The sequence below is a fragment of the Hemiscyllium ocellatum genome, chromosome 36 (assembly GCF_020745735.1).
Source record: "Hemiscyllium ocellatum isolate sHemOce1 chromosome 36, sHemOce1.pat.X.cur, whole genome shotgun sequence".
Taxonomy (NCBI): Eukaryota; Metazoa; Chordata; class Chondrichthyes; order Orectolobiformes; family Hemiscylliidae; genus Hemiscyllium; species Hemiscyllium ocellatum.
In genome coordinates this window covers 36,245,106-36,268,993 of record NC_083436.1, presented here as the reverse complement: position 1 = coordinate 36,268,993, position 23,888 = coordinate 36,245,106, and the positions used below count along the sequence as shown (strand labels likewise).

The window sequence follows — 23,888 nt, the reverse complement described above, 5'->3', positions numbered from 1 at the left end:
TTAAACACCCATCCATGTGCACCTTGTCCAAATAGAAATCTTTACTCCACCTCTGCTCAGCGCCTGTGTGTGGCTTCAGTAAAGATTGAAGCAAGTTGATCACGTCGCTGCTGTGATTGCTGAGTTGTTTTTGAACAAAGTCGTCTGAGTGTTGGAGCCTGTGAGGGTCTGACCAAGTCTACTCCACTGTGCACATGTACAAGAGCAGGCTTAGCCATCAGGCCGTGACGCTGCAAGTGGGGTCAAACTGAAGTGAGACCATGGGGTGGGTGACAACGCAGAGTCCCCTTTCACCATCATCCCTCTTATGGCAAAGCCACACTCCCACTAGCAGTGGGCTGGAAAACACATCACTGCAGACCAGTAGGGTAATGAGAAAACAAGCTTAGGCTGTCACCTCTCCTATTTAGGGTGACTTTCATTGTGTGACAGCACAACACTTTTTACTGCTTAAATCATTAGACCATATTCAGCTTGAATTTATGAGCATGGCACTGCGTTCCTGCTCAGGAACAAACTCCAGCCTTCATAGATTCACCTGCAGCGCCCTTTTTCCCTTAAGTGAGGAAGGGTAATTCCATTTGAGACCTTAGAGATCCGTCCTGCATATCAACGAAGAAGGTGCAGCCTTTGAATGTTTGGGCTCCATTAGGAGACAGACTCGTGGACATCCATATGCCTGTCATAAGGACACCGGCAATTGAGATATGAAAATGGTGGACATTGACAGAGAGAGAGAGAGAGTTGCTGATGGCCATGACTGTTGGAGGTTGGATGTTTGAAAAGAGCATCGTAAGAGGTGAGTGGAAATGAGAAGCTCAGTTGTCCAAGAGAAAACAGAGGGCATAAAACCCCTACACACGGTCTTTGTCTATAGCTAATGCAGTAGAAACTGCAGTACCAGAGAATAGTTCCTGAGCCACACCAGGCAATACATAAACTTGATAACCACCATGGCGCAAGCCATTTTGTCAGCTAGAAAGATGCTACTAATAATCACAATTTAATGCAAGTCAGTTAACATATTATATTGATCAGGCAAAAGTGAGGACTGTAGGCGCTGGAGATCAGAATCTAGATTAGAGTGGTGCTGGAAAAGCAGGCAGCTCAGGCAGCATCCGAAGAGCAGGAAAATTGATGTTTCGGCCTTTTCCAGCACCACTGTATATTATATTGATTAGACTAGAATGGCTTTAATCAGAATTGGGTCACAAAGAAATCCTTCAAAAGAAAGGTTAAATAACAGAGTAGTCACTAAACAGCAGGCACATTGTTTAGATATGACGTCTTCTTGCATCAATCAGACCCTAAGGTAATTTCTTAACCTTGGTTTCTTGGTGACACACAAGTGTCATTTTTCATAATTTGCATATATGTTGCAAGGATTTCCTTGCTGGGAAGTCACACCACAGTAAAGCTTTGTCTCCCAATGTATATCGAGTTACCAACTCTACAAGGTGGCTTGGAGTCTCCAGGAATTGAAGAGCTGTCTCCAGGCCACTAGATCCTCAGAGAAAATCACAGGGACAATAGATAGGATGTTTTGTTTGGTAATAATCTTTTACAGTCTTCTTCACCAGCCATAAAAAAATGTTTAGAAATGGGAAGAATGTGCAATTTTGGCTGTGCTGTTCAATTAAGTAATGTATACCCGTGCAACTTTTATCACTATAACAAAGAATGTGAATAGGTAAGAATTCTTGCCAGAAGGACAGCCATCTGTGAAGGGTTTAAAGGGCTATATTGCGCATATTTTAATGTTTATCTCTGTGCGTATACAGGGGTATAATTCTGGACTGGTCATTGAGAGACTCAGACTTTGCTTCAGTTGAATTCTCAGTTTATAACTCTGCTGTCTTGGCAGCTGTGCGCACTGTCTATTTTGAATAAATTGTAGGTCTGCAGAATGTGCCCCCCCCCACCAAATTGAGACACCTTCAAGGTCTCCCAACCCTTGCAGCAGTGCCTCCCCTCCTCTGCCCAGCCAGACCACCAGCTCTCTGGTGCTTGGGTTTGTTCTCATACCCAGTGGTGGGGCCCATTTGCAATCCTTAACACGCTAGCCCAATTAGCTGTATAGCTGGGTTGTGATGCAGAATGATGCCAAGAGCATGGGTTTAATTCCCACACCGGCTGAGATTACTATGACATTCCTCCTTCTCAACCTCACTCCCTTGCTTGTTGGTGGGTGGTGGTGGTGGGGGGGCAGTGGGGTGGGGCGCAAGGTATGTTGTGATCCTCAGGTTAAACCACCACTCTCTCTAAAGACAGAGCGGTTCCCTGGCAACTTTACCTTCAGTTACAAGAGGTGCATCCAGGGAAGGTCAGACAGTGTGTGGTGATCTGAGGCGTGTATTCAGTGAAGCTTCACAAAGCTTCAAACAGCATCTCCCAAACAATATGAGGGGGGAGCCACTCAGCATCAGGAAGTGACCCATCAGGTTCACTGATGTCCTTTAGGGAAGGAAATTGCCATCCTCATCTGGTCTGGACTACATGTGACTCCAGCCCCATAGGATCACTGTTGACTCTTAACTATCCTGAATGGGTAACGAATGCCAGCCTAGTCAGAGATGCCCACATCCCACGAATGAATATTAAAAATGTGTTGAAAACATGGCCACCAGAAATCTGCTTTTTCTTTCTCCCCACATTCCTGCCGACAGAATGGCTGAGCTGTGAGCATTTGTCTTTCTTGTTTCATTCTGACTTCCAGCATCTTTTAATTTTTTTGGATTTTTAAAAAAAAATGAAATTAGAAGACAACAGTCCCTTTAAACGATAATAGTTCCATGTCCATTGTTAGTAACAAATGAATGCACATGGTTGAGGAGTCATGTCCAGATATTGCACCCACATGATCAACTTATGATCATTACATATCATTTTAACACACACTGGGCATGTGGCTTTTGTAATAGTGAGAATGTTAATTGATTCCACTCCAAGCCGATTATAGGACGTGTTAAATGTCTCATGTCCGTTTGTCAACAGCTATGTTGCTGATTTTCGCTTTCATTGTCAATAATCCTCAACAAAATCAAAAAATTGTATTTTTTCACACATTTCATTCCAAGATTCTATCTATTTTTAAAACAAAATTTCCCCGATGCACTCTGTTCACTAACTGCTACACTGTCAGTGGGTCTATGTGAGATTACTTTATACCGTATTACTTGTTACTTGTATTAAAGTGTTTTTTCCTCTATTAAATGTATAAGTTTTTATTCATCCACAGGATGCGAGGATCACTGGCAAGGCCAGAATTTATTTACTTCCCATCACTGATAGTCCTTGAGAAGTACCGAGGGAGTTTCTTCTTTGAATTGTGCAGTTCAGATAGACAATTAAATACCATAGGAATCTGACACAAACTAAATGGCTTGTGAGGCTTTTTCACAGGTCAAATAAGAGCCAGACTGGATTAAAAGAGCAAATGCTCTTCCTTAAAAGGCATTTGTGAACCTAATCAGGTTTTACCACAATCCAGTATTGTTTTTCTATTTGTTAACCAGATGTGGCCTTGGCTGGCTGTAGAATCACTAGACTTGAAACATTAACCCTGCATACTTCCCACAGATGCATGCCAGACCTGCTGACCTCTGGTTTTGTTTCAGATTTCTAGCATCTTGGTTGTTTGTTTTATTTGTTACCCATTCCTAATTACCTTGAGAAGCTTCATGCCTTCAGGATCATCGAACCACACAGTAGAGAAGGGACCCTTTGATCCATTGAGTCTGTATTGTCTCAAATGGCTTTTTATTTCAGATTTACTTCATTGATGGATTTATGTTCACCAAGTGTCATAGAAGGATTCAAAAGTCTCTCTACAATTTTAGTCCATTTCTCGAATTGGAGTCTAGACCCATAATCACTACGTTACTACTTGCTTTCTTCCTACTCCATTGTCCATGCTTTATGATTTTATAAATTGATTTTACAATTAATCAGTAGAAAACTTTGGATCTTCACTCTGAATCTGCATTCCATTTATGATCTGAACTTTTGAAAATATTCTTGTAGCCCAAAAAGAAAAAAAAATTAGTGGTATTATGACTTTCTCCAGACATGTGGCTATAAGGAATCAGAAACCCTTTTAGAAATGATACATTCTCAAGGCATGGACATCACTGACAAGGAGAAAGTGAGGTCTGCAGATGCTGGAGATCAGAGCTGAAAATGTGTTGCTGGAAAAGCGCAGCAGGTCAGGCAGCATCCAAGGAACAGGAGATTCGACGCTTCGGGCAGGGCTTATGCCCAAAATGTCGAATCTCCTGTTCCTTGGATACTGCCTGACCTGCTGCGCTTTTCCAGCAACATATTTTCATCACTGACAAGGTCACATATTGAACCTCCCTGATATGGCAAGGGAATTGGGGGTGCCAGGATATTCCCACATCTTGTCCTTCTGAGGGGTACAGACCACAAGTTGGGCTCTGCCTTCACACCATGTATGGTGAGCTGCTGTGCCTGGTCTAACATTGCACATAGCTAAACATTCTTACCAGAACTTAAGCTTACAGCTGATACCCTGAAAAGGTCACATGACACTTTTCAAACTATGTCAGGGAAATGCTCCAAGCTGTCTTGGCTGGCTTATCCTTTTATCCCTAAACCAAAATCATTTTAAAAAATTGTTTGAATGTTTTCATCTTGCTGTTGCATCTCTTGATCATTCCAATATTTTCCTGTCTGATCTTCCATTTAATACCCTCTGTCAATTTCAGATCATCAAAGACCTTTGCTGCACCTTGTTTATCCATTACTCTTGCTTTGCCTGACCGGAATTAACATTCAATAATTAACAACTCAAATCTCCATCCTCGTGTTTCAATCCTTTCATGGCACTTTTGTGATTGTCTATATCATGTGGTTCTGCCAGCCCCTGAACTCTGTCCCTCAGGAACTGACTATTTGACTGTCCATTCCTTCATTTCACACAATGCTGTTTGTGTGGGCAACTACCAAGAGCTCATTCTCTGGAGTTCCCTCCCAATATCCCTCCAGCATCTTCACCTTCTTTAAAACCCACTTAAAATCTGCTCCCCCCACTCCTAAAATATGTAAATTTTTCTTGGCATGCGCCATGGGATGGTTTCCTGCATTAAGAGTGCTATATAAACACAAGTTCATGTTGCTTGTGCTGATATGAACCTGTTCTGCAAATGTGACAGTGTATCTGTGTGGCAGTGTATCCTTGGACTAAGGAGATGTTTGTGTGAGTGCATGTGACAATGAAATCATACAGCTGTTGCTGGATAAGTGCAAGAAGATTAACCCAGCAAGTTTACGTCATGTAAACCTGCACCACAAGAAAGCTTGTGATGAAAATTCAATCCCAAGAATTTAGATCCCATGCCGGATTTATGGAAACAACACTCTATATTCTGCATTCAGATTATCTCTCACTCCAGACATAGGAGCATATTACATCACAGACCATCAGTGTGTAACTCTTTATATTTAGATATTATGTGATTTATTTTCCACAGTGGTTGCTGGAAATGGTCACCAGGCTTAATGAGTGTGGTAGCTGGCTGCAATTTGATCAAATAGCACCTTTCAAAATCTAATGTAATATGGCTCAGTGCTGAAATGGTGTCACTTGGCCCACATTCAGACCCCTGTCACTGCACAGTCCTTAAGAGCTGCAGTAAGCACTGATAGATAAAGGCTCTGCTTAAAGCCTTAACAGCTTTTACAAAGGAACAGACAAATTGAACAGCAACAGAATCTGGTTAATCATACATGGCACCCTCATGAGTAAGCACTTTTCATTAACTCCCTAGCACCCTACACTTCTAGTCTCCTGGGAGATGCAAAGGCCCAGGAATTCCCAGGACTTTGGAACACTGGAAAATGTCTCTCTAGCTCCCCCATGTGCTCAAGAATGTGACAACCTCCTGTTCTCTGAAGCCACTATCTTGTGCACGAAGATGTCTAGGATTGATCCAGGTCCCTAGTGAACGTGATGCAAAGTATCAGGGCCCAACACATGATGTTCACTGCACTTGCTATTCCTGCATTACAACATTCCCCATACAATCTAAAAGGTCACCTGTAGCAAGAACAAATATGGGAACTAGCAGTTGGACTGGTAATATTGAGAAAATAGTGGCTCAGATAGACTGGTGGCTTAGTGGTTAGCAATGCTACCTTACAGTGTCAGGGACCTGGGTTCGAATTCCAGCCTCAGGCTGTGTGGAGATTGTACATTCATCTTATGCGTCTGTGGGTTTCCTCCAAGTGCTCTGGTTTGCTTCCACAGTCCAAAGATGTGCTGGTTAGATAGACTGGCCAGGGGCGTGTACGTTAGGCACATTAGTTAGGGGAATAGGTCTGGGTGGGTTTCTTTTCAGAGGGTTGGTGTGGACTTTTAGGCCAAATAGCCTGTTTCCACACTGTAGGGATTCTATGATTCAGAAGTTCAAGGCAGGGTATCCAGCACAATTGAAAGAAAAACAAGATACACTTCTGACTACAGCTAATAAGATTGGACAATAAATAAGTTTAACCCAGCAGAAACACATCGAACTTCACAATTAAAAACCTGGAGTTCTGGCAAATGTTAAACAGCCAGAAAGAAAGCAGACTGTGATTGTTTAAGTGGGTAACACTTGCAAGGTGGCTCAGTGGTTAGCACTGCTGCGTCAGAGCACCAGAGATTCAGGTTTGAGTTCCCCCATCCTCAGGTAACTGTCTGTTCGTAGATTGCATTTTCTCCCCATGTCTGCGTAGGTTTCTCCGGTTTTCTCCCACAATCTAAAGCTGTGCAGATTAGGTGGATTGGCCAGTGGAATTGCAGGGTTATAGGGATTGGGTGGGATGACTTTTTGAAGGTCGAACGGCTGAAACTGTTTTGATATAACTACATATTGAAGCTAATTTCTCCTTTTAAAATTTCTGATTAGTCTAATTTACTGTCTGAATGAATCCTTGGTGTGGCACTTATACAAAGGTTATGCCACAGAATATGGTCATTCAGCCTGTCATGTCTGTGCTGTTCTTTGTAAGAGCAACTCATTTAGTCTTACACTCCTGCTCTTTTCTTGTGGTTCTGCAAATCTTTTCTGCTCAGATCCAAATCCTTTGTGCAAGCTTGGATTGAATCAGACACCACCACTCAGCTCATGCATTCCTTGCTGCACAAAAAGACTTTTTCTTCCATTCCCTATGCTTCTTTTGGTAATATTGCTTGAGCATCAATATTCTGCTAATGCAACCTTCTCCATGCATGAGCGCGGACAGTATCTGCAGACTGATCATAAGGAATCAGACCCATTCCACCTGAAGCCTCACTCAGATGCATCTCCAGAAGGAGTGATCAAGAGCAAAGTCCATCAACCAGTTTAGTCACCCTCTTGCTGATGATTCTGAATCAGCTAACTCAGGAGATCCATAGAATCCCTACAGTGTGAAAACAGGCCATTCAACCCAGAAGAGTCTACACCAACCCTCCAAAGAGCATCTCAGCTAGATCCACCCCAACTACCTATCCCTTGCATTTCCCACAGCAACCCACCCAACCTAACATCCCTGGACACTACAGGGCAATTTAGCATTGCCAATCCACTTAACTTACACATCTTTGGACAGTGAGAGGAAACCAGAGCACCTGGAGGAAACCCACGCATACATGAGGAGAAGGTACAAACTCCACAGAGCCAGTCTCTTAAGGGTGGAAATGAACCCAGGGTCCTTGCACTGTGAGGTAGTAGTGTTAACCACTGTGCCACCCCAATATTGTGGAGATACGGATGTTGGACTGGGGTGGACATAGTTAAAAATCAGGATTACAGTGGTGCTGGAAAAGCACAGCAGGTCAGGCAGCATCCGAGGTAGCAAGAAAATTGACGTTTCAGGCAAAAGCCCTTCGTCAGGAAACCATCTAGACTCTGATCTCCAGCATCTGCAGTCCTTACTTTTGCAAAGTTAAAAATCACACAACACCAGGTGTTTTATTTGGAAGTACAAGTTTTCAGAGCTCCAAAAGCTTGTGCCCTCAGTATTGCAATCAAACCTGACCATTTCCATTCAATTCAGTTCAGTTCAGTGTCCCATCTCCTTAATCATTTGAGGGAGATCTCTATGTGGGATTGCTCATCAGACTGGCTACAATGACCCCATGACCCTGAACAGTCAAAGGGCATTTCAGCCTGTCTGCCTCTTTTCTGTCGCTACATTCCAGCTCCTGTCCTTGGAGTGGGAGCATGTGGTGTCCAAGTGGGCACCAGAGTGACTGGAGTGAATTATCACCCTCCATGAATGTAATTTAGTTTGAATTATCAAGTTTCCATTAAAGATTTGTTCTTTGTTATGATAAGTTAGTCGTGTCAATTGGAGCAATTAACTGTTCAGACTGCTGAAAATTATGATTGAGGTAGTTTTTTTGTTAGTGTTGAGGCATTTGCAGCCCCAACGTATAAATGAAGAAGTTGTACAAATCAGCCACCGTAGTGAATGCTGGAACAAGCTTAAAATGCTGGATGGCTTAATCATACATCAGTTGCTATGTTCCAAATGGTTCAACACTCAATTTATACTCTAAGGCTTGCCTCAGGTCCCATGGAAACACTGTCAGTGAAATACCATGGATCAAAGCTGAATAATGGAAGCTGTAATGTTGCATTTATAAAGTTCTTTTGACAAAAAATACAAACATACAAAACAGGAGGAGGGTACTCAGTGCCTAAGCGCGTCCAATCATTCTATAAGATTGCAGCAAATCTGACTCCAACATGAGGGCAGAGTGGTGGACATGATCGAAATGGACTTCAGTAAGGCGTTTGACAAGGTTCCCCATGGGAGACTGGTTAGCAAGGTTAGATCCCATGGAATTCAGGGAGAACTAGCCATTTGGATACTAACTGGCTCAAAGATAGAATCATAGAATCAGTACAGTGTGGAACCAGGTCCTTCGGCCCTACAAGTTCACACCAACCCTCCAAAGACTATCCCATCCAAACCCATTACCCTATATTAACCCCTAACCTACACATCCCTGAAAACTATGGGCAGTTTAGTACGGTCAATTCACCTAACCTGCACATCTTTGGATTGTGGGAGGAAACCACGCAGACATGGGGAGAATATGCAAAGTCCACACAGTCAGTTGCCTGAGGCTATAATCAAACAGGTCCTTGGCGGTGTGAGGCCACAGCACTAACCACTGAGCCACCATGCCACCCCAAGACAGAGAGTGGTGGTGGACAGTTGTTTTTCAGACTGGAGGGCTGTGATCAGTGGAGTGCCACAAGGATTGGTGCTGGGGCCACCACTTTTCATCATTTATACAAATGATTTGGATATCAACATAGTAGATACAGTTAGTAAGTTTGCAGATGACAGCAAAATCAGCGGTTTGGTGGACAGCGAAGGTTACCTCAGATCACAATGGGACCTTGATCAGATGGGCCAATGGCCTGAGGAGTGGCAGCTGGAGTTTATTTTAAATAAATGCAAGGTGCTGCATTTTGGGAAAGCAAACCTTAGCAGGACTTATAATGGTAAGGTCCTTGGGAGTATTGCTGAACAAAGAGACCTTGCAGTGCAGGTTTAGATTAGATTCCCTATAGTGTGCAACAGGCCCTTCAGCTCAAGAAGTCCACACTGACCCTCTGAAGAGTAACCCACCCAGACCACCTTCCCTCTGACTAATGCACCTAACACTATGAACAATTTAACATGGCCAATTCATCTACATATCTTTGGACAGTGGGAGAAACCCATGCAGACACAGGGAGAATGTGCAAACTCCATACAGTTGCCAGAGGCTGGAATTGAACCTGGGACCCTGGTACTGACAGGCAGCAGTGCTAACCACCGTGCCACCCCAGGTTCATAGCTCCTTGAAAGTAGAGTTGCAGGTAGACAGGATGGTGAAGGCGGCGTACGGTATGCTTTCCTTCATTGATCAGACCATTGAGTATAGGAGTTGGGAGGTCATGTTGCAACTGTCCAGGACGTTCGTTAGGCCACTTTTGGAATATTTCATGTAATTCTGGTTTCCTTCCTATTGAAAAGATGTTGTGAAACTTGAAAGGGTTCAGAAAAGATTTACAAGGATGTTGCTAGGGTTGGAGGATCTGAGCTATAGGAAGAAGCTGAAGAGGCTGGGGCTATTTTCCCTGGAGCATCGGAGGCTGAGGGGTGACCTTTCAAGGGTTATAAAATAATGAGCGGCATGGATACGATAAATAGACAAACTCTTTTCCCTGGTTGGGGGAATCCAATACTAGAGGGCATAGGTTTACGGTGAGAGGGGAAAGATATAAAAGGGACCTAAGGGGCAACTTTTTCACACAGAGGGTGGTACGTGTATGGAATGAGCTGCCAGAGGAAGTGATGGAGGCTGTCCACCAAAAGGCACCTGGATGGGTATATGAATAGGAAGGGTTGAGAGGATATGGTCAAGATTAGAGTGATGCTGGAAAAGCACAGCAGGTCAGGCAGCATCTGAGGAGCAGGAGAGTTGACGTTTCAGGCATAAGCCCTTCATCAGGATGTTTCCGTGCTGTACTTCGTGACCTTCCTACCTAACCCAATAACTTTTTGCCATTATCAAGAATTTATCTTTGCCTTTTAAACAGTAAATGGCTTTTCATGAAGATCTGTATAAGACTTTGCTTTTTTGAAGGAAGTAATTTCCAATGATTCATAACCGCTGGAGATAATTTTTAAAATTCCTTCATTTGTTTGTAGAACATGGACATTGCTGGCTGGGCCCATGTTTATTATCCATCCCTAATTGCCCAGAGGGCAGTTAAAGGTCAACTACATTGCTCTGGGTCTGGATTCACATGAAGACCAGTCCAGGCAAGGATGCCAGATTTCTTTTCATAAATGTGACCAAGATGGGTTTTACAACAACCAACAAGTGGGGTTCGTAGTTGCAATATTCCAAACTTTAAGTGAATTGAAATTTTATCATGTCCCAAATGGAAATTAAACCCATGACCACAGAACAGTAGCCTAGGGTCCTGGATGACTACTCCAGTGATATTGTCACTGTGCTACCATCTTGCCTCGTTTCCTCTTGATCTTAAATGGATGATCTCTTATTTTAAAAGAATGATCCCTGTTTCTAGATTCTCCTACAAGGACATATCATGGTTGGCACTTAATGGCAAACTTAGCTGATTTTACCTCCTTTTTGATGGAACATGTTAGGCCAAGTTCATGGAATACAGAGCATTTCTGGGATTGTTATGGTGTCAGAGGTGCAGCCTTTCAAATGAGATGTTAAAATGAGTTACTGTCTGCCTGCTCAATGAATATAAAAGATCCCCAGTGATCCTCAGGAGTATGGCAATGTCTACTAATATTCAGAAGAGCATTGGCTCTGTAGTGGAAACTATAGCTAATCTCAATGCTGTTCTTAGGATCTCCGGGTGTGAAAACTAGCTGCCATTTTCCCCCGTGTGTTAAAAATTAAGAATTTTTTTTTGTTTTTAAACATAGAGTTGTTCGTGTATGGAATGAACTTCCAGAGGAAATGGTGGATGTGGGTACAGTTACAACATTGGAAAGGCATTTAGATAAGTACATGAAACAAAATGTTTGGAGGGATATGGGCCAAGCTCAGGCAGGTGGGACTAGTTTAATTTGGGATTATGGTTGGCATGGACTGGTTGGACCAAAGGGTTCACTTTGGTGCCGAATGACTCTATAAAAACCCACTATGATAAAGCACGTTGGGACTCAATAAAAACATGATGCAAATTCCAGGGTGATTTGTATAGGAGAGAAAAATAATATTAACAGGGTACGACTTTAATTCCTTTTTAATACCAGTGCAGTTCACCAACTGGAGACATCTCCACTGAAAGTAATATACACAAGACAAAACATGTAAAAAAAAAGGTCCATTTGACACAGAATTAAAACCTCCCTTGTCTTCAACATCACAGTAAACTGGTCTCTCACTCAACTTTCAAGATTTGTTTCGAGAAGTGCAAAGTGTTTTTGGCCTATCGAGAACTCAGTTACTAAAATTTCAGGGTAAGTTTTCTGCCTGTTGTCTGAGAAAACCACAGAATGGGTTAAGAAAGGCGGCATTTGCCATTGTAATGAGCAGCACACAAGAAGTAACCAGCCCCTACAAACAGACACTGCATTACTTGATAAGCAAGATCATCATCAGTGCGCTTAAATCAGCCAGGTCTGCCTCGGAACACATTTGATCAGAAAACTGACCCAATTCACCAACAATCTGTTTAGAACAGACATACCTTTATATAAAAATGACTGACAGGAAATTAATTGTTAAAAATGTCAACCTTTAAAACTAATGAATTCTTTGCCATAAGACAGCAGGATCTCTCAGTTCCCATGTGCTAAAGTCTCCATGTTTAACGCTTTATTTCTGCAGCTTATAGGTTGAACTCACTCAGAATGAGAAAGGCCCTCCCTCACCACCAAATATTGGATACATTTTGGGAAGCCTTTTGGGACAAGAGAGAATTATGATCTCAGAAACCAATAAAATTCTAACAGGACTAGCCAGGGTAAACAAGAATGATGTTCCCAATGACAGGGGAGTCCAGAACGAGGGGTCACAGTGTAAGGATACACAGAAGGCCATTAAGGACTGAGATGAGGCATAACTCAAAGAGAGCTATCAGCTTGTGGAAATCTCTGCCACAGAAAGGAGTTGAGGCCAAAACATTGAATATTTTTAAGGAAATTATATAGTTCTCAGGGCTAAAGGGTTCAAAGGGGATGGGGGGAAATCAGGAACAGGATACTGGAGTTGGATGATCAGCCACAATCATCTTGAATGGGAGAGAAGGCATTAAGGGCTGAATGGCCTACTCCTGCTCCAGGTTTCTGTTTCTACGTACTCTATCATTGCTCACAAAAAAAAACCTTTGGAAGAAAACCAGGAAGAGACATCTGTGTACAAGGGCAGATCCATGGTGTAACTTTGCTGGTCTCCTTGGCAATGACGAGGTGCCTGCATTTCAATGCAGAAACACAGAGAAGCACACCCATTCGGGGCAGGTTAACATTCACTTTTTAAGTTTTTTCTGAGCTGCCTTCTTCTTCACCATCTGGAGCCGTTTCATGGCGTTAAGCTGTGATTCTTGAGAGGTTGGCAACTTAACAAGAGAAGGGTTGCCAACTTCAGTGGGTGTCTTGGCGCCATTGTTACTGCCAGTAGCAGTGGAGGTGCCCCCTCCATTCCCACCACTGGGCTGGTTGCCACTGTTGCCTGGCCCAGTTAGGCCCACCTTGCTAACATTGTCACTGCTGGATGATCGGTTGAGACTTGGCTTCCCCAGAGTTAGGGGAGGGGGTGGCTTTATAGCTCCAGTGCTGGAGCTAATGGCTGTGGTCATTTTCGACCCCAGTCCTGCTTTGGATGTTGCCAGTCCAGAGAGACCCACTGCTTTTTGATTTGAGGCCGATGCTGTGGGCTTTCCACTGGTGCTTTGCACAGACGATCCCAGTTTAGCTGTCGAGGGTGCTGCAGTTGATGTTTTTGCTCCAAAGGCAGCCCATCCTGTAAGTCCACTAACAGAAGACGAGGAGGTGTTTGAACTGGAGGAATTGCCAGAAGCAGATGAAGATGCCTGCAAAACAGAAAGAACAGAAGAATGACCTCTCTCGTCCATCACTCAACCTCGGACTTTCTTTTCGTCCTTTTCCCCACCCACCCATAGCTCAGAGCCCATCCCGTTTCTAACTTTCCCCAGTTTTGATGAAAGGTTGTTGGACCTGAAATGTTAACTCAGGTCTCTCCACACATGACCATCCTCGACACTCCCTCTCCGACATGACCATCCTCGGCCTCATCCACTGCCACAACGAACCAAACTGCAACTTGGAGGAATAACGCCTCATCTTCCGCCCAGGACAGCCTACAGCGCGAACCCAGTTCTCCAACTTCAAATAACTTTCCATCCCATTGCCCGACTTCCTTCCCAGCCCCTCCCCCCTTCCACTTTTCCCTGCCACCAACCGGATTCATTCCTCCCATTTACCAACCAGGTTGTACCCTCTACCTGTCTTCACCTATCCCCACTTCACCACCCTGCCCACCCTCCCCCTTTAATCTGCAGCTCCCCCTATACCCACCCCCAGTCCTGAAGAAGGGTTACACCCAAAATGTTGACTTTTTCACCTTCTGATGCTGCCTGGCTTGGTTGTGTTTTTCCAGCCTCCTGCCTGCCTACTTTGGATTCCAGAAGCTGCAGTTTTTTTTGTCTCTCTCCACAAATGCTGACAGACCTGTTTAGTTTTGTCTTTACTTTAAACTTCCAACATCTGCAGTTTTCTGCTTTTTAAAAGAGTTTTAGACACCTAAGAAAAAGACTAAATCCATATTTCCATTCATCTTTAACTACTGATTTTTGTTTCCTGTTCAGGATTCATCTACTAGGGCTGAAGGCCTATTCCTGGGCTATAAATTTTCTTTGTTCTTTTCTTAATCTGCTGCATTTGAAACAAACCTCAAAGTCCACAGAATTCACACATAAATAAATACAAACCAGTTCTACTTCAAAAGGATGAGCCTTACCCTGATGGCTACAGTTTTAGTGATTTCACTGCTATGGGTTTGAACTTAGGCAAGAGGAATGAATATTTCATGGGTGTGGTGGCAACGTCCCTAACTCTGGACTAGAAGGTCCAGTTTGAAACCCCACCTGCTCCAGAGGTGTGTCATAACATCTCTGAACAGGTTCATTAAAAACAGTGCACAGATCTAGAGGAAACACTGTCACCTTCAAGTCACAAAACTTTGGCTTCAAACTCCACTCCAGGATCGGAGTGCAAAAACCGAGACTGATATTCCAGTGTAGTGCGTGGGGCACAGCACTGATGGTGATGACAGACTGAGGCCCTTTCTGCTGCTCAGCTGGACGGAAAGGAATAGAAGAGCTACCCCTGTGTCCTGCCCAATATTTATGCATCAAACAACATCACAATAAGAAATATCAGCTTATTGTCACGCTGAGATTTAGAGGAACTTGCTGTGTATTTTGGGCCTCTTGCTTCCTACAGTACAACAGTGATTATGTTGCATTAACTGTACAGTGCTTTGAAATGCCCCGTGGTTGTGAAGTGTGCCATAAAAATGCAAGTTTCTCTGTTTGACTGTCACAAGTGATCCTAGAATTGCAGGATGGACTTTAACATTGTAAATGATATATAAAAAGGAAGAAACATTTCCTATTAGTATACAGTTATATAAAGATTGTTTGCTTTCAGTGTTTCTGTACTAATTTTTAAAATGAACAATAATGATACTTTCAAAAGCTCGTACAAAAACAAGTGGAGAAACACTTGAGGTAGCAGGAAAAGCAGGGTGAGACAGGAGATTGGTTCTGGATTGCTTGAGCAAAAGGCTGGCAGAGACATGGTGGATAGATGATCCCCTTGCATTTAATGCAGCTAGCAACATCAGATAGAATGCAGACCAACATTCTAAATATCATTACAGGGATTATAAACAGTTCAGAAAAACCCAATTACGTGCCTGCCTACCCTAATTAATCCACCAGTGAGAAACAAGAAACAATAAAAAGATAATTAATGACTGGTGCTCAGTTTCATTCCTGGGATTCAGTAAAACAATGCTAAATCTATTACCTTACTTTCTCTGGTCTTGGGTAGTCGGCAGTTCTAGCTTTGGGAGACGGAAGCCTCCCAGTGCAACATCACTTCACCTTAACTTATACGCCACCGGTGCTCTCTTTCATTACCAAAGCTAGTCATACAATATTCCCCATTCCAAATTATGAATTGTTTTCAGATTCATACTGTCACCCTATTCCACTGGGAACACACACATTTCTCGATTGAATAGTGAGGCAAATTACACCCATGTCATCACCACTAGCAACGCAGAATGAACCAGGTGGTGAGACACAGGAAAACATTCACCTTCAGTTAGCATATTTTCAGAGCAGCTATGCTCTGCAACTGGATAAAGCAACCACAACAATCCTCATGAGATTTTACAGCAGTCTTGTAATGTCTGAGGAACAGTACTCTTCTGAGTCACAATAATGTTTAAAGGATATAATTTTAAAGGGTACAGCTGTTTTACATAGACTGTAATTGATTAATTTGAAGCTATTCCTCAGATACTATCACATTTGTACCATAATAAACACTACATGAGGTTTAGATTAATTCAGTGTATAAATTAATCAGAGCTTTTGGCTTTTATTATTAGAAAAACCTAATTGAACATCTACTATACTTTGGCCACAGAGGACTGATTTCTTGCTGGATCAAGTTCCCCAACATCTTTGACGTATTTCTTTTTGTTTAATATTGTCTTTCAAAGCTACAAATACAACTGAGACAATTGGAATAACTTTGTGCACATTCCTGACACTGTTGTAACCCTTAGCCTTATTCAACCTGTGAACATCTGGAAGATTAACTATGTGCATCTTACCGTCACCTGTTGATAATTCACCAGTTATTTCCTCAGTTAAATTTTAAAAAATCATTCTCTGATCATTCAAGTTGGCTGGTAGTTGGGAAGATACTGAGATACTGAGTTTGGTTCATCAAATCCAGCTCCACATGGTCAACATCTCTTTCCAAAGGTGACAGCAAACAGGGTTTAAGCTTAAGCAGTAATATCTTTAGCTTCCCACTGCTATCAGTAGCGTTAACCTTATATAAAGACAGTTACTGCACCTTTACTTCTGTTCTCTTGAATGCTTGAAACGTGGTCACCTCTTGTTTAAGTTTCATTTCAGGTTTCTTCACTAAGGGATCCTTTACTGAGGGAGCAGCACTGGCAACTGAGTTGGAAGCTTTTGGAGCAGCCTTTTGTGTCTTCTGTGCCTGAGTATAATAAAAAATATTGTGACAAACACAGTTACTAAAGGTTTGTCAATGTGCGATAGTAAATGTCCCTTAGCAAGGACTTCAATCACTGAAATGTTTTACAATTCCTCTAGGTTACACCATCTCATTATTGCTGAATATTGGACAAAAGATTATTTTAGTCCAGTCATTCATGTTCAATATTACCATATGTGATACACCCATTAAAAACGACATCACCTCGCACACTGGCACAGCATTATTAGCTGACTGGAAACAAATTCTTACCATTTTCTTCATCTGTCTTGTACAGCGGGCACAATACCATACTAGCCTTGGGTCATTCACATCCTTGTCCGTTACTTGGGGTTTATGGCAGTCTTGGTGGTAAAGGTTGTGACATTCTTGACATTCAACTAGCTGATTACCTGATGTAACAGTCATTTGGCTAAAGGTAAAGTAGTAAACAATTAACCAGTGTTATTAAAAGTTCAACAGACTAGCCTACTGTATGAAAGCATAATTATCACACTGATGTTTCAGTGCTCTGAAAAGGATATACTTCCCAATGCTAGTAGAGTAAATGTCACTAATACACTTGGAGTTACTACTTCATTGTCATTAATTCCAGAGGTAGAATGATTTGAAACACCAGATTACAGACTATATTCATAACTTGCAAGGAATTTTATTTCAGCTGCGTTTCTGTGAAAATCAGAAAATGATGGAAGTGTCTGGGAACATGTTTTAATGAAGTACTCAGATAAAAGCAAGAATGGCTTGTCACAGCCATTTGAAAACAATGTGAAATGCGAAATTTGATCTTTTTGAAATGCTGTAAATCATCTGCACATCAAGGTGGGAAAAATGATCTACCTATAGTCTTGTTGTGGCTGCTAAATGATGATTTGTACTGCAGGCTTGGTGTTGCAGTTGCCCAATCTTGTTTTACTCATATGTGCTACAGCTGACATAAGGTGAAGACAAGTTCTAACAACAAAAATGCATTTTTCTCAACACCCACCACTCCCCAAATAGTGAATTACTCTATTCAACATTTCTCAAGTGATCTTGACACACTAGTTATTCTTCCACTGGAATATTTGATTTCCACACCACAAAATAAACCATGGGCCTTTGGACCATGCAGCCTGCACTGCCTTTCAATAGGATCATGGCTAATCCGACATTCCTCATTCCCACTTTCCTGTCCCTGTAACTCTTGATTCTCCAACTGATCAAGAATCTATCTTAGTCTTAAATATACATAAGGACTCTGCCTCAACAGCTCTCTCTGGCAAGGAGTTCCAAAGAGACACAATATTCAGAAGAAATTTCTTCCACCTCAGTCTTAAATTGACACCCCTTTATTCTGAGACTGTGCCCCCTGGTCTTAGACTCTTCCACAAGTGGAAACATTCTCTTAGCATTAATATGTCAAGCCCGTTAAGAATCCTATGTGCTTCAACGAGATCATTCATTCTTCTAAACTTCAGTCAGTAGAGCCCCAACCTGTTTAACCTTTGCTCAAAAGACAATTCCTCCAAATGGGGGATCACCCCAGTTAACCTTCTCAGAGCTGCCTCCAATGAAATGATATCTTAAATAAGGGGACCAAAATTGCCCAAGTACTCCAGATGTGGTCTCACCAGCACCTTGAATAGTTGCAATGAGTTCCCTATTCTTGAACTCCAACCCTATTAAAATAAGGGCTAGCATTCTATTAGCCTTCCTGATTATCTGCTGCACATGTCTGCTAGCTTTTTGTGTTTTGTGCATAAGTATTCCATGCTATGTAACTCGATTACTCTATAAGTACTTTTTTCCCCTACTTAAATAATACTTCCTTTTGAAACATAGAAACCCATCACTTGATTAATAAACTTACCTACTGGATAATTCTAACTTTTTACCTCCAGTCTCATAACTGACAGATAAATAGGAGGACTGCAGCATCTTCTAATAACAAATGGATGTATTTAAAGTGCCAGCTTTCATTAGAATTTATGACTAAAAGATTTATTGCAAACACAAAATGTACAATTTTAAAATGAAGATTAATCACCTCCATCTGCACTAATCCAACTATCTCCCTTAGCTTCTAACTCCGCCTAACCTGAACACAACATCTGGTCTCAGTTGTGTTTATGTGTAATGCTCCAGGTCATCAACGTGTAAAAAGTCAATCTCTCATACCGACACACGACACATGCCAGCCCCATTTCCATGGCAAAGTCCTCTGCACTTTCGAAGCCAGGTAGGTCAGGCATTGGCAGCTCTTTGCTGGATTGAACAGTAATGGGAGAGGATCGATTCTCTGCTTTCTCCAATCTGGCTTTTTTCTGGGGATCAACCCCCTCCAAAGGATCTAGTTTAACCTTTCAAAAATTAGAAAGATTCATTGTGTTAACTAATCAGTCAATCATTATAAATTAATTTATAATATAAAGAGCAGTGTCTCAAATATTTATATTCTTTGTTTTTGGGCTAAGTACAGTGCACAAAACTTAAAATTAACCTGATTTTTTTGCCTTTCAATGAGTTTAAGATTACTTTCTTGACAACAAAATTGGATATTTTGTTGTTCACACGCAAAATTTCAGTTATGTTGTTTCAAACCACGATGACTTACAATTCACCATCAACAACTTGAACTCTGCCTTGTACAATGAATGGTTTCTATATAGAAACATGCAGTTGCAGAATAAATTTAGCCAGAAACTTCGAACCTTTTCACCAGGTCTTTTTTCAGCTTCCTTCTTGGTTTTCTCAATGGAACCGGATTTACCATTGTTGCCCAATGAAAGAGATGAGGACACTTTGGATTCCTGCTTTGTAGAACTGGATTTGATGCTAGCAGCCACCTTGGGTGTTTCAATGTCCTAGGCAAAGAGTATAAAACAATGTACATGATTTCCAGAACCAAGGCAAATCAGTCAGTCACAACAACTACTGGTAGTTATACACAGCCTTTCACTTAATGAAATATTCCATGGCTCCTCATAGAAACATCAAACATAATTTCACACAGAGCTAGAAAGGGAGATATTAGGATGCTTAACCAATAGCTTGGCCAGTGGGGTGGCTCAGGGCTTCCCCAACTGAGTTGAGTATCTCAGCAGGATCACAAGACAAGAATTTGCTGTCAATGCAACTCAGACTGAATGTGAATACCTGCAAGTGCCCTTTAGAGTGTGTGTGTCTGTAACAGACAGATCTTTGAAGTGTGATTGTTGCAAAGAGAACAAAAAAAAGCCTGAAAAATGTTAACTCTTTTGTTTTAAACATTGAAACATCTCCCACCATGCTGCAATTCTTCACCCTAACTCCTCCTCACCACCATTACACCTGCTCAGTGACTGGAAAAACCCACTTTCCCCAAGGTCACAATGTCCGAAGCATTAAAATAAGGGTCACGGTAGGAGAAAGTTTGGAAAGCACTGGAGTAGGTTTTAAAGAAGAAGGAAGGTCGAAAAGGAAGCAAAAAAGCTGGAGAAGTGGAGAAAGCTGGGGAAGGAATTCCAGAACTTAAGACATTGACAGTTGAATGTATAGTTAGCAACAGAGGAGTGCTTTATATTGGAGTGATTAAATGGAGTTGAGGGAGAGATTAGCTGTCATCTCACTGAATGGCAGAACACAAACAGGAACACAATAAATATTTGTTGTCATTTATCAAACATATGCTGTTGTGAATGAGTTACACCCTTTGAAACAACTTATTCTGCTGTGCCTTTAAGGCTCCACATTCAGGATCACACATTGAAACTGCTGGTTTGTGAATTCTTTATTAGGATACCCTTCCAACTTGGAGATATGCTGTATAAGGTACAAGCAGTCACAATAAGACAGAGAAGAATTCTGACTTTATTTTTCCAGTTTGTCACAGCAGAGAAATTGGTCAGACTGGGAAGTAATTGTATATTGATCTAAGGTTACAATAGATAATTCTCTTAAAAATGTCAAGTCAAAATTTACATTTATATAGTAAATTATACATCCTCAGGATGCATCAACATGTAGTTATTGCTCTTGTGTAAATCAGTGTATAAAACACCACCACTCGCAAATTCCCCTCCAGGCCACTCACCATCTCGACTAGCAAGCTATCACCATCCCACTCCATCATTGGGTCAAAATTTTGGAACTACATCTCCTGCAACAATCATGTGGGTGTACCACAGACCAAGGACTGCAGTAGTTCATAAAGACAACCCATCATCAACTTCTCAAAGTGCCATTAGGGATGCTGGGCCAACCAGTGACACCCACATCCCATGAACAAATAAAATAAATGCAGCAGCCAATTTGACAGCACATGTATAGCATTATCATGCTGCAGTTTGTAAGAGAAAGTACCAGTTAATCTGTTTTTGGCAGGAGTGTTTGAAAAGAAAGCTGCTCCTTTTAAAAATATATTCTACATTCATCTGGACAGGCAAACATGGACTCAGTTTAAATTCTCCTCCAAAGTAAAGCTCCCACCAATAGTGTTGGAGTCCCTCAGTATTTAACTGCAATGTAAACTTGTTATATGTTCAGGTCCTAGAGTGGTGGTTGAATCTAGACCTGTTTGCCTCAGAACTGACCATACTACCTTCCAAGGTAAACTAATACATCGATACATTTTGGAATCAGTGAATCATCTTAGCTTATTTTTAAGATGTGTCAAAAAGTCAGAAAATGATCACTTAAAATGTATTATCACTCATTTTCACACATTACAGTTTTGAAGCAACACCATAATGAGTGACTGGATGCAAGTTTGTATTAAAATGTTTCCAAACCGAACAGGTTGCTGAACCCATCTCTGCTCTTGGGATGGGAAGAATTATACAGTACAACATGGTAGCAAACAAAGATCTGAAAGCATCTCTTGAAAGCCGATTTTGCAATAGCATTGCTAGTGTTTGGCTAGCATGCTAACTACCTATCCTCTTGGATAAATTGAATGGACAAGGAGTATCAAAAACCAAACTTGAAATGGACATTCTGTTAAGTATCTGCAATGTACTTCATGTCTATAGAGCGATGGTCTGGAGGTCAACACACAAATAATCACATTGAAATGAATGTGGTTTTGATGTTGTAATTACAGTTTTATCTGTCTCTCTAAAAATAAAACCTAAGGGTCATTGTTTCATGATATCATTTCTGACAGTATTTCACATATGACCATCATACAACAGATTTGCTAAGAAATACTAGAAACAGTAGTTTCAATGAGTAAATGCTGATAATTTACATTCAATTCAATTTTTCATTTCCAGTACCATCCTATTTATCCACTTAACAAACCACCCTAAGCTTCCTTCAGCCAAGACTCAGCACTTTGGTTTCTACCATGTTCTACCCTAGCTACTAGGTGATCGCAGGAATGATGTTTTGCCCCAGACTACAAGGGAATTGACTAGGTTCAGTTCTCTGCTCTGCACAAGACCAGATCAGATACTCAGAGTTATGAAGGCATTGCTTAGACCTTCACTTTCTCACTATTTTGTTAAAAGACCAACACCTTTAGTTCTCTCCCCATCATTCTTCCTCTTATACTCAATTTCCCTCTTCAGTGATTTCTTTTGTATAACATTGTGGGTTATGTCTCATGCCTTTCTCACAAATTACGTGTGCATATCCAAATACTTGATACAGTAACCAAGTACTCAACTGCACAATGGAAGTGCTAAGATCACTTTATAAGGGGTACATCAGTTAAAAAAAAATCCACTCCTGGACAATTACAGCATCAAATGAGGCCCATTTGCTGGAGAAATCCAAAACCAATTCTACTGCCCCAATGAAAAGGTCATCAACTTGAAATATTAAATTTCTTCTTCTCTCCTTGCAGCTGCTACTTGATGTGCTGAATATTCCCAGAAATATCATTTCACTGTGCAGCCCTCTCTTTATAGAGCTGTAGTTCAAAGTTTGGGAGAAGATTTGTAGCTCGGGTGCTCGTTGTTGTGGTTCTGTTCGCCGAGCTGAGAATTTGTGTTGCAGACGTTTCATCCCCTGTCTAGGTGACGTCCCCAGTGCTTGGGAGCTTCCTGTGAAGCGCTTCTGTGATCTTTCCTCTGGCATTTGTAGTAGTTTGAATCTGCCGCTTCCGGTTGTCAGTTCCAGCTGTCCGTTGCGGTGGCCGGTATATTGGGTCCAGGTCGATGTGCTTATTTATTGAATCTGCGGATGAGTACCATGCCTCTAGGAATTCCCTGGCTGTTCTCTGTTTGGCTTGTCCTATAATAGTAGTGTTATACTACTACGACTATTATATAACACTACTATTGTAGGACAAGCCAAACAGAGAACAGCCAGGGAATTCCTAGAGGCATGGTACTCATCCGCAGATTCAATAAATAAGCACATCGACATGGACCCAATATACCGGCCACCGCAACGGACAGCTGGAACTGACAACCGGAAGCGGCAGATGCAAACTACTACAAATGCCGGAGGAAAGATCACAGAAGTGCTTCACAGGAGGCTCCCAAGCACTGGGGACGTCACCTAGACAGGGGACGAAACGTCTGCAACACAAATTCCCAGCTCGGCGAACAGAACCACAACATAGGGCTATAGTACTTCCCATCAAGAATATAGCGACTTCTGTCTCATTCATCGCTTCAAACACTCTGTGGTCCAACAGTAAAGTCTGCAAAAATATGCTCCAGCTCCTCTCTCCCTCTTCGTGATCATTTTAAATCAGTGAATTCCCCATAACCTACTGCCTCGTTCAAGTAAAACCTTAAAATATATTACTTTCAGTAGGAGGAAACTGTACCTTTTGTGTCTGTCGAAAGCTAGAATCCCCGCCTCTAGCCAAGGTCTCATCTAACAGGGCTTTCAGTTTCTCTGCAGAGTCTTTGCTTTTTGAATGGAGATAACCCAAGGCTTTGAGGAAGAGTGGGTCCAGCTCCAGGTTGGGAACAGCCATATCCTACAAATGTGAGGGAATACACAGAATACCTATAATAATGACAGTTCAGTGTCAGTGCTCCCACCTCAGGAAGCTTCTAATCCCAGCACAGCAGCAACTCAGCATCTGCCTGACATTACTTCCGGTCCCACATTTATATTCGTCCCCGACTTTCGGTCCTAGC

General features: G+C 41.9%; 1 protein-coding gene across 1 annotated transcript; it reads right to left on the bottom strand.

The window, feature by feature from the left end:
• Positions 1-11,785: 11,785 nt before the first annotated feature.
• On the bottom strand, positions 11,786-23,839 carry ints12 (integrator complex subunit 12). Its single transcript, XM_060851488.1, has 6 exons — positions 23,570-23,839; positions 19,521-19,673; positions 18,988-19,169; positions 17,080-17,239; positions 16,660-16,809; positions 11,786-13,574 (listed from the first exon to the last, which is right to left on the bottom strand). Exons 1-6 carry the CDS (start codon positions 23,720-23,722, stop codon positions 13,011-13,013), a joined length of 1,362 nt encoding a protein of 453 aa, XP_060707471.1. The 5' UTR covers positions 23,723-23,839; the 3' UTR covers positions 11,786-13,010.
• Between the last annotated feature and the right edge of the window lie 49 nt (positions 23,840-23,888).

Excerpts from the sequence above, each read along its gene's own strand:
- ints12 (XM_060851488.1), bottom strand. The coding sequence starts at position 23,722 with ATGGCTGTTCCCAACCTGGAGCTGGACCCACTCTTCCTCAAAGCCTTG. Across the intron at positions 17,240-18,987 it reads CTGGCATGTGTCGTGTGTCG|CCAAATGACTGTTACATCAG; the intron begins GTATGAGAGATT and ends CTTTACCTTTAG. Across the intron at positions 16,810-17,079 it reads CAAGACAGATGAAGAAAATG|GCACAGAAGACACAAAAGGC; the intron begins GTAAGAATTTGT and ends TATTATACTCAG.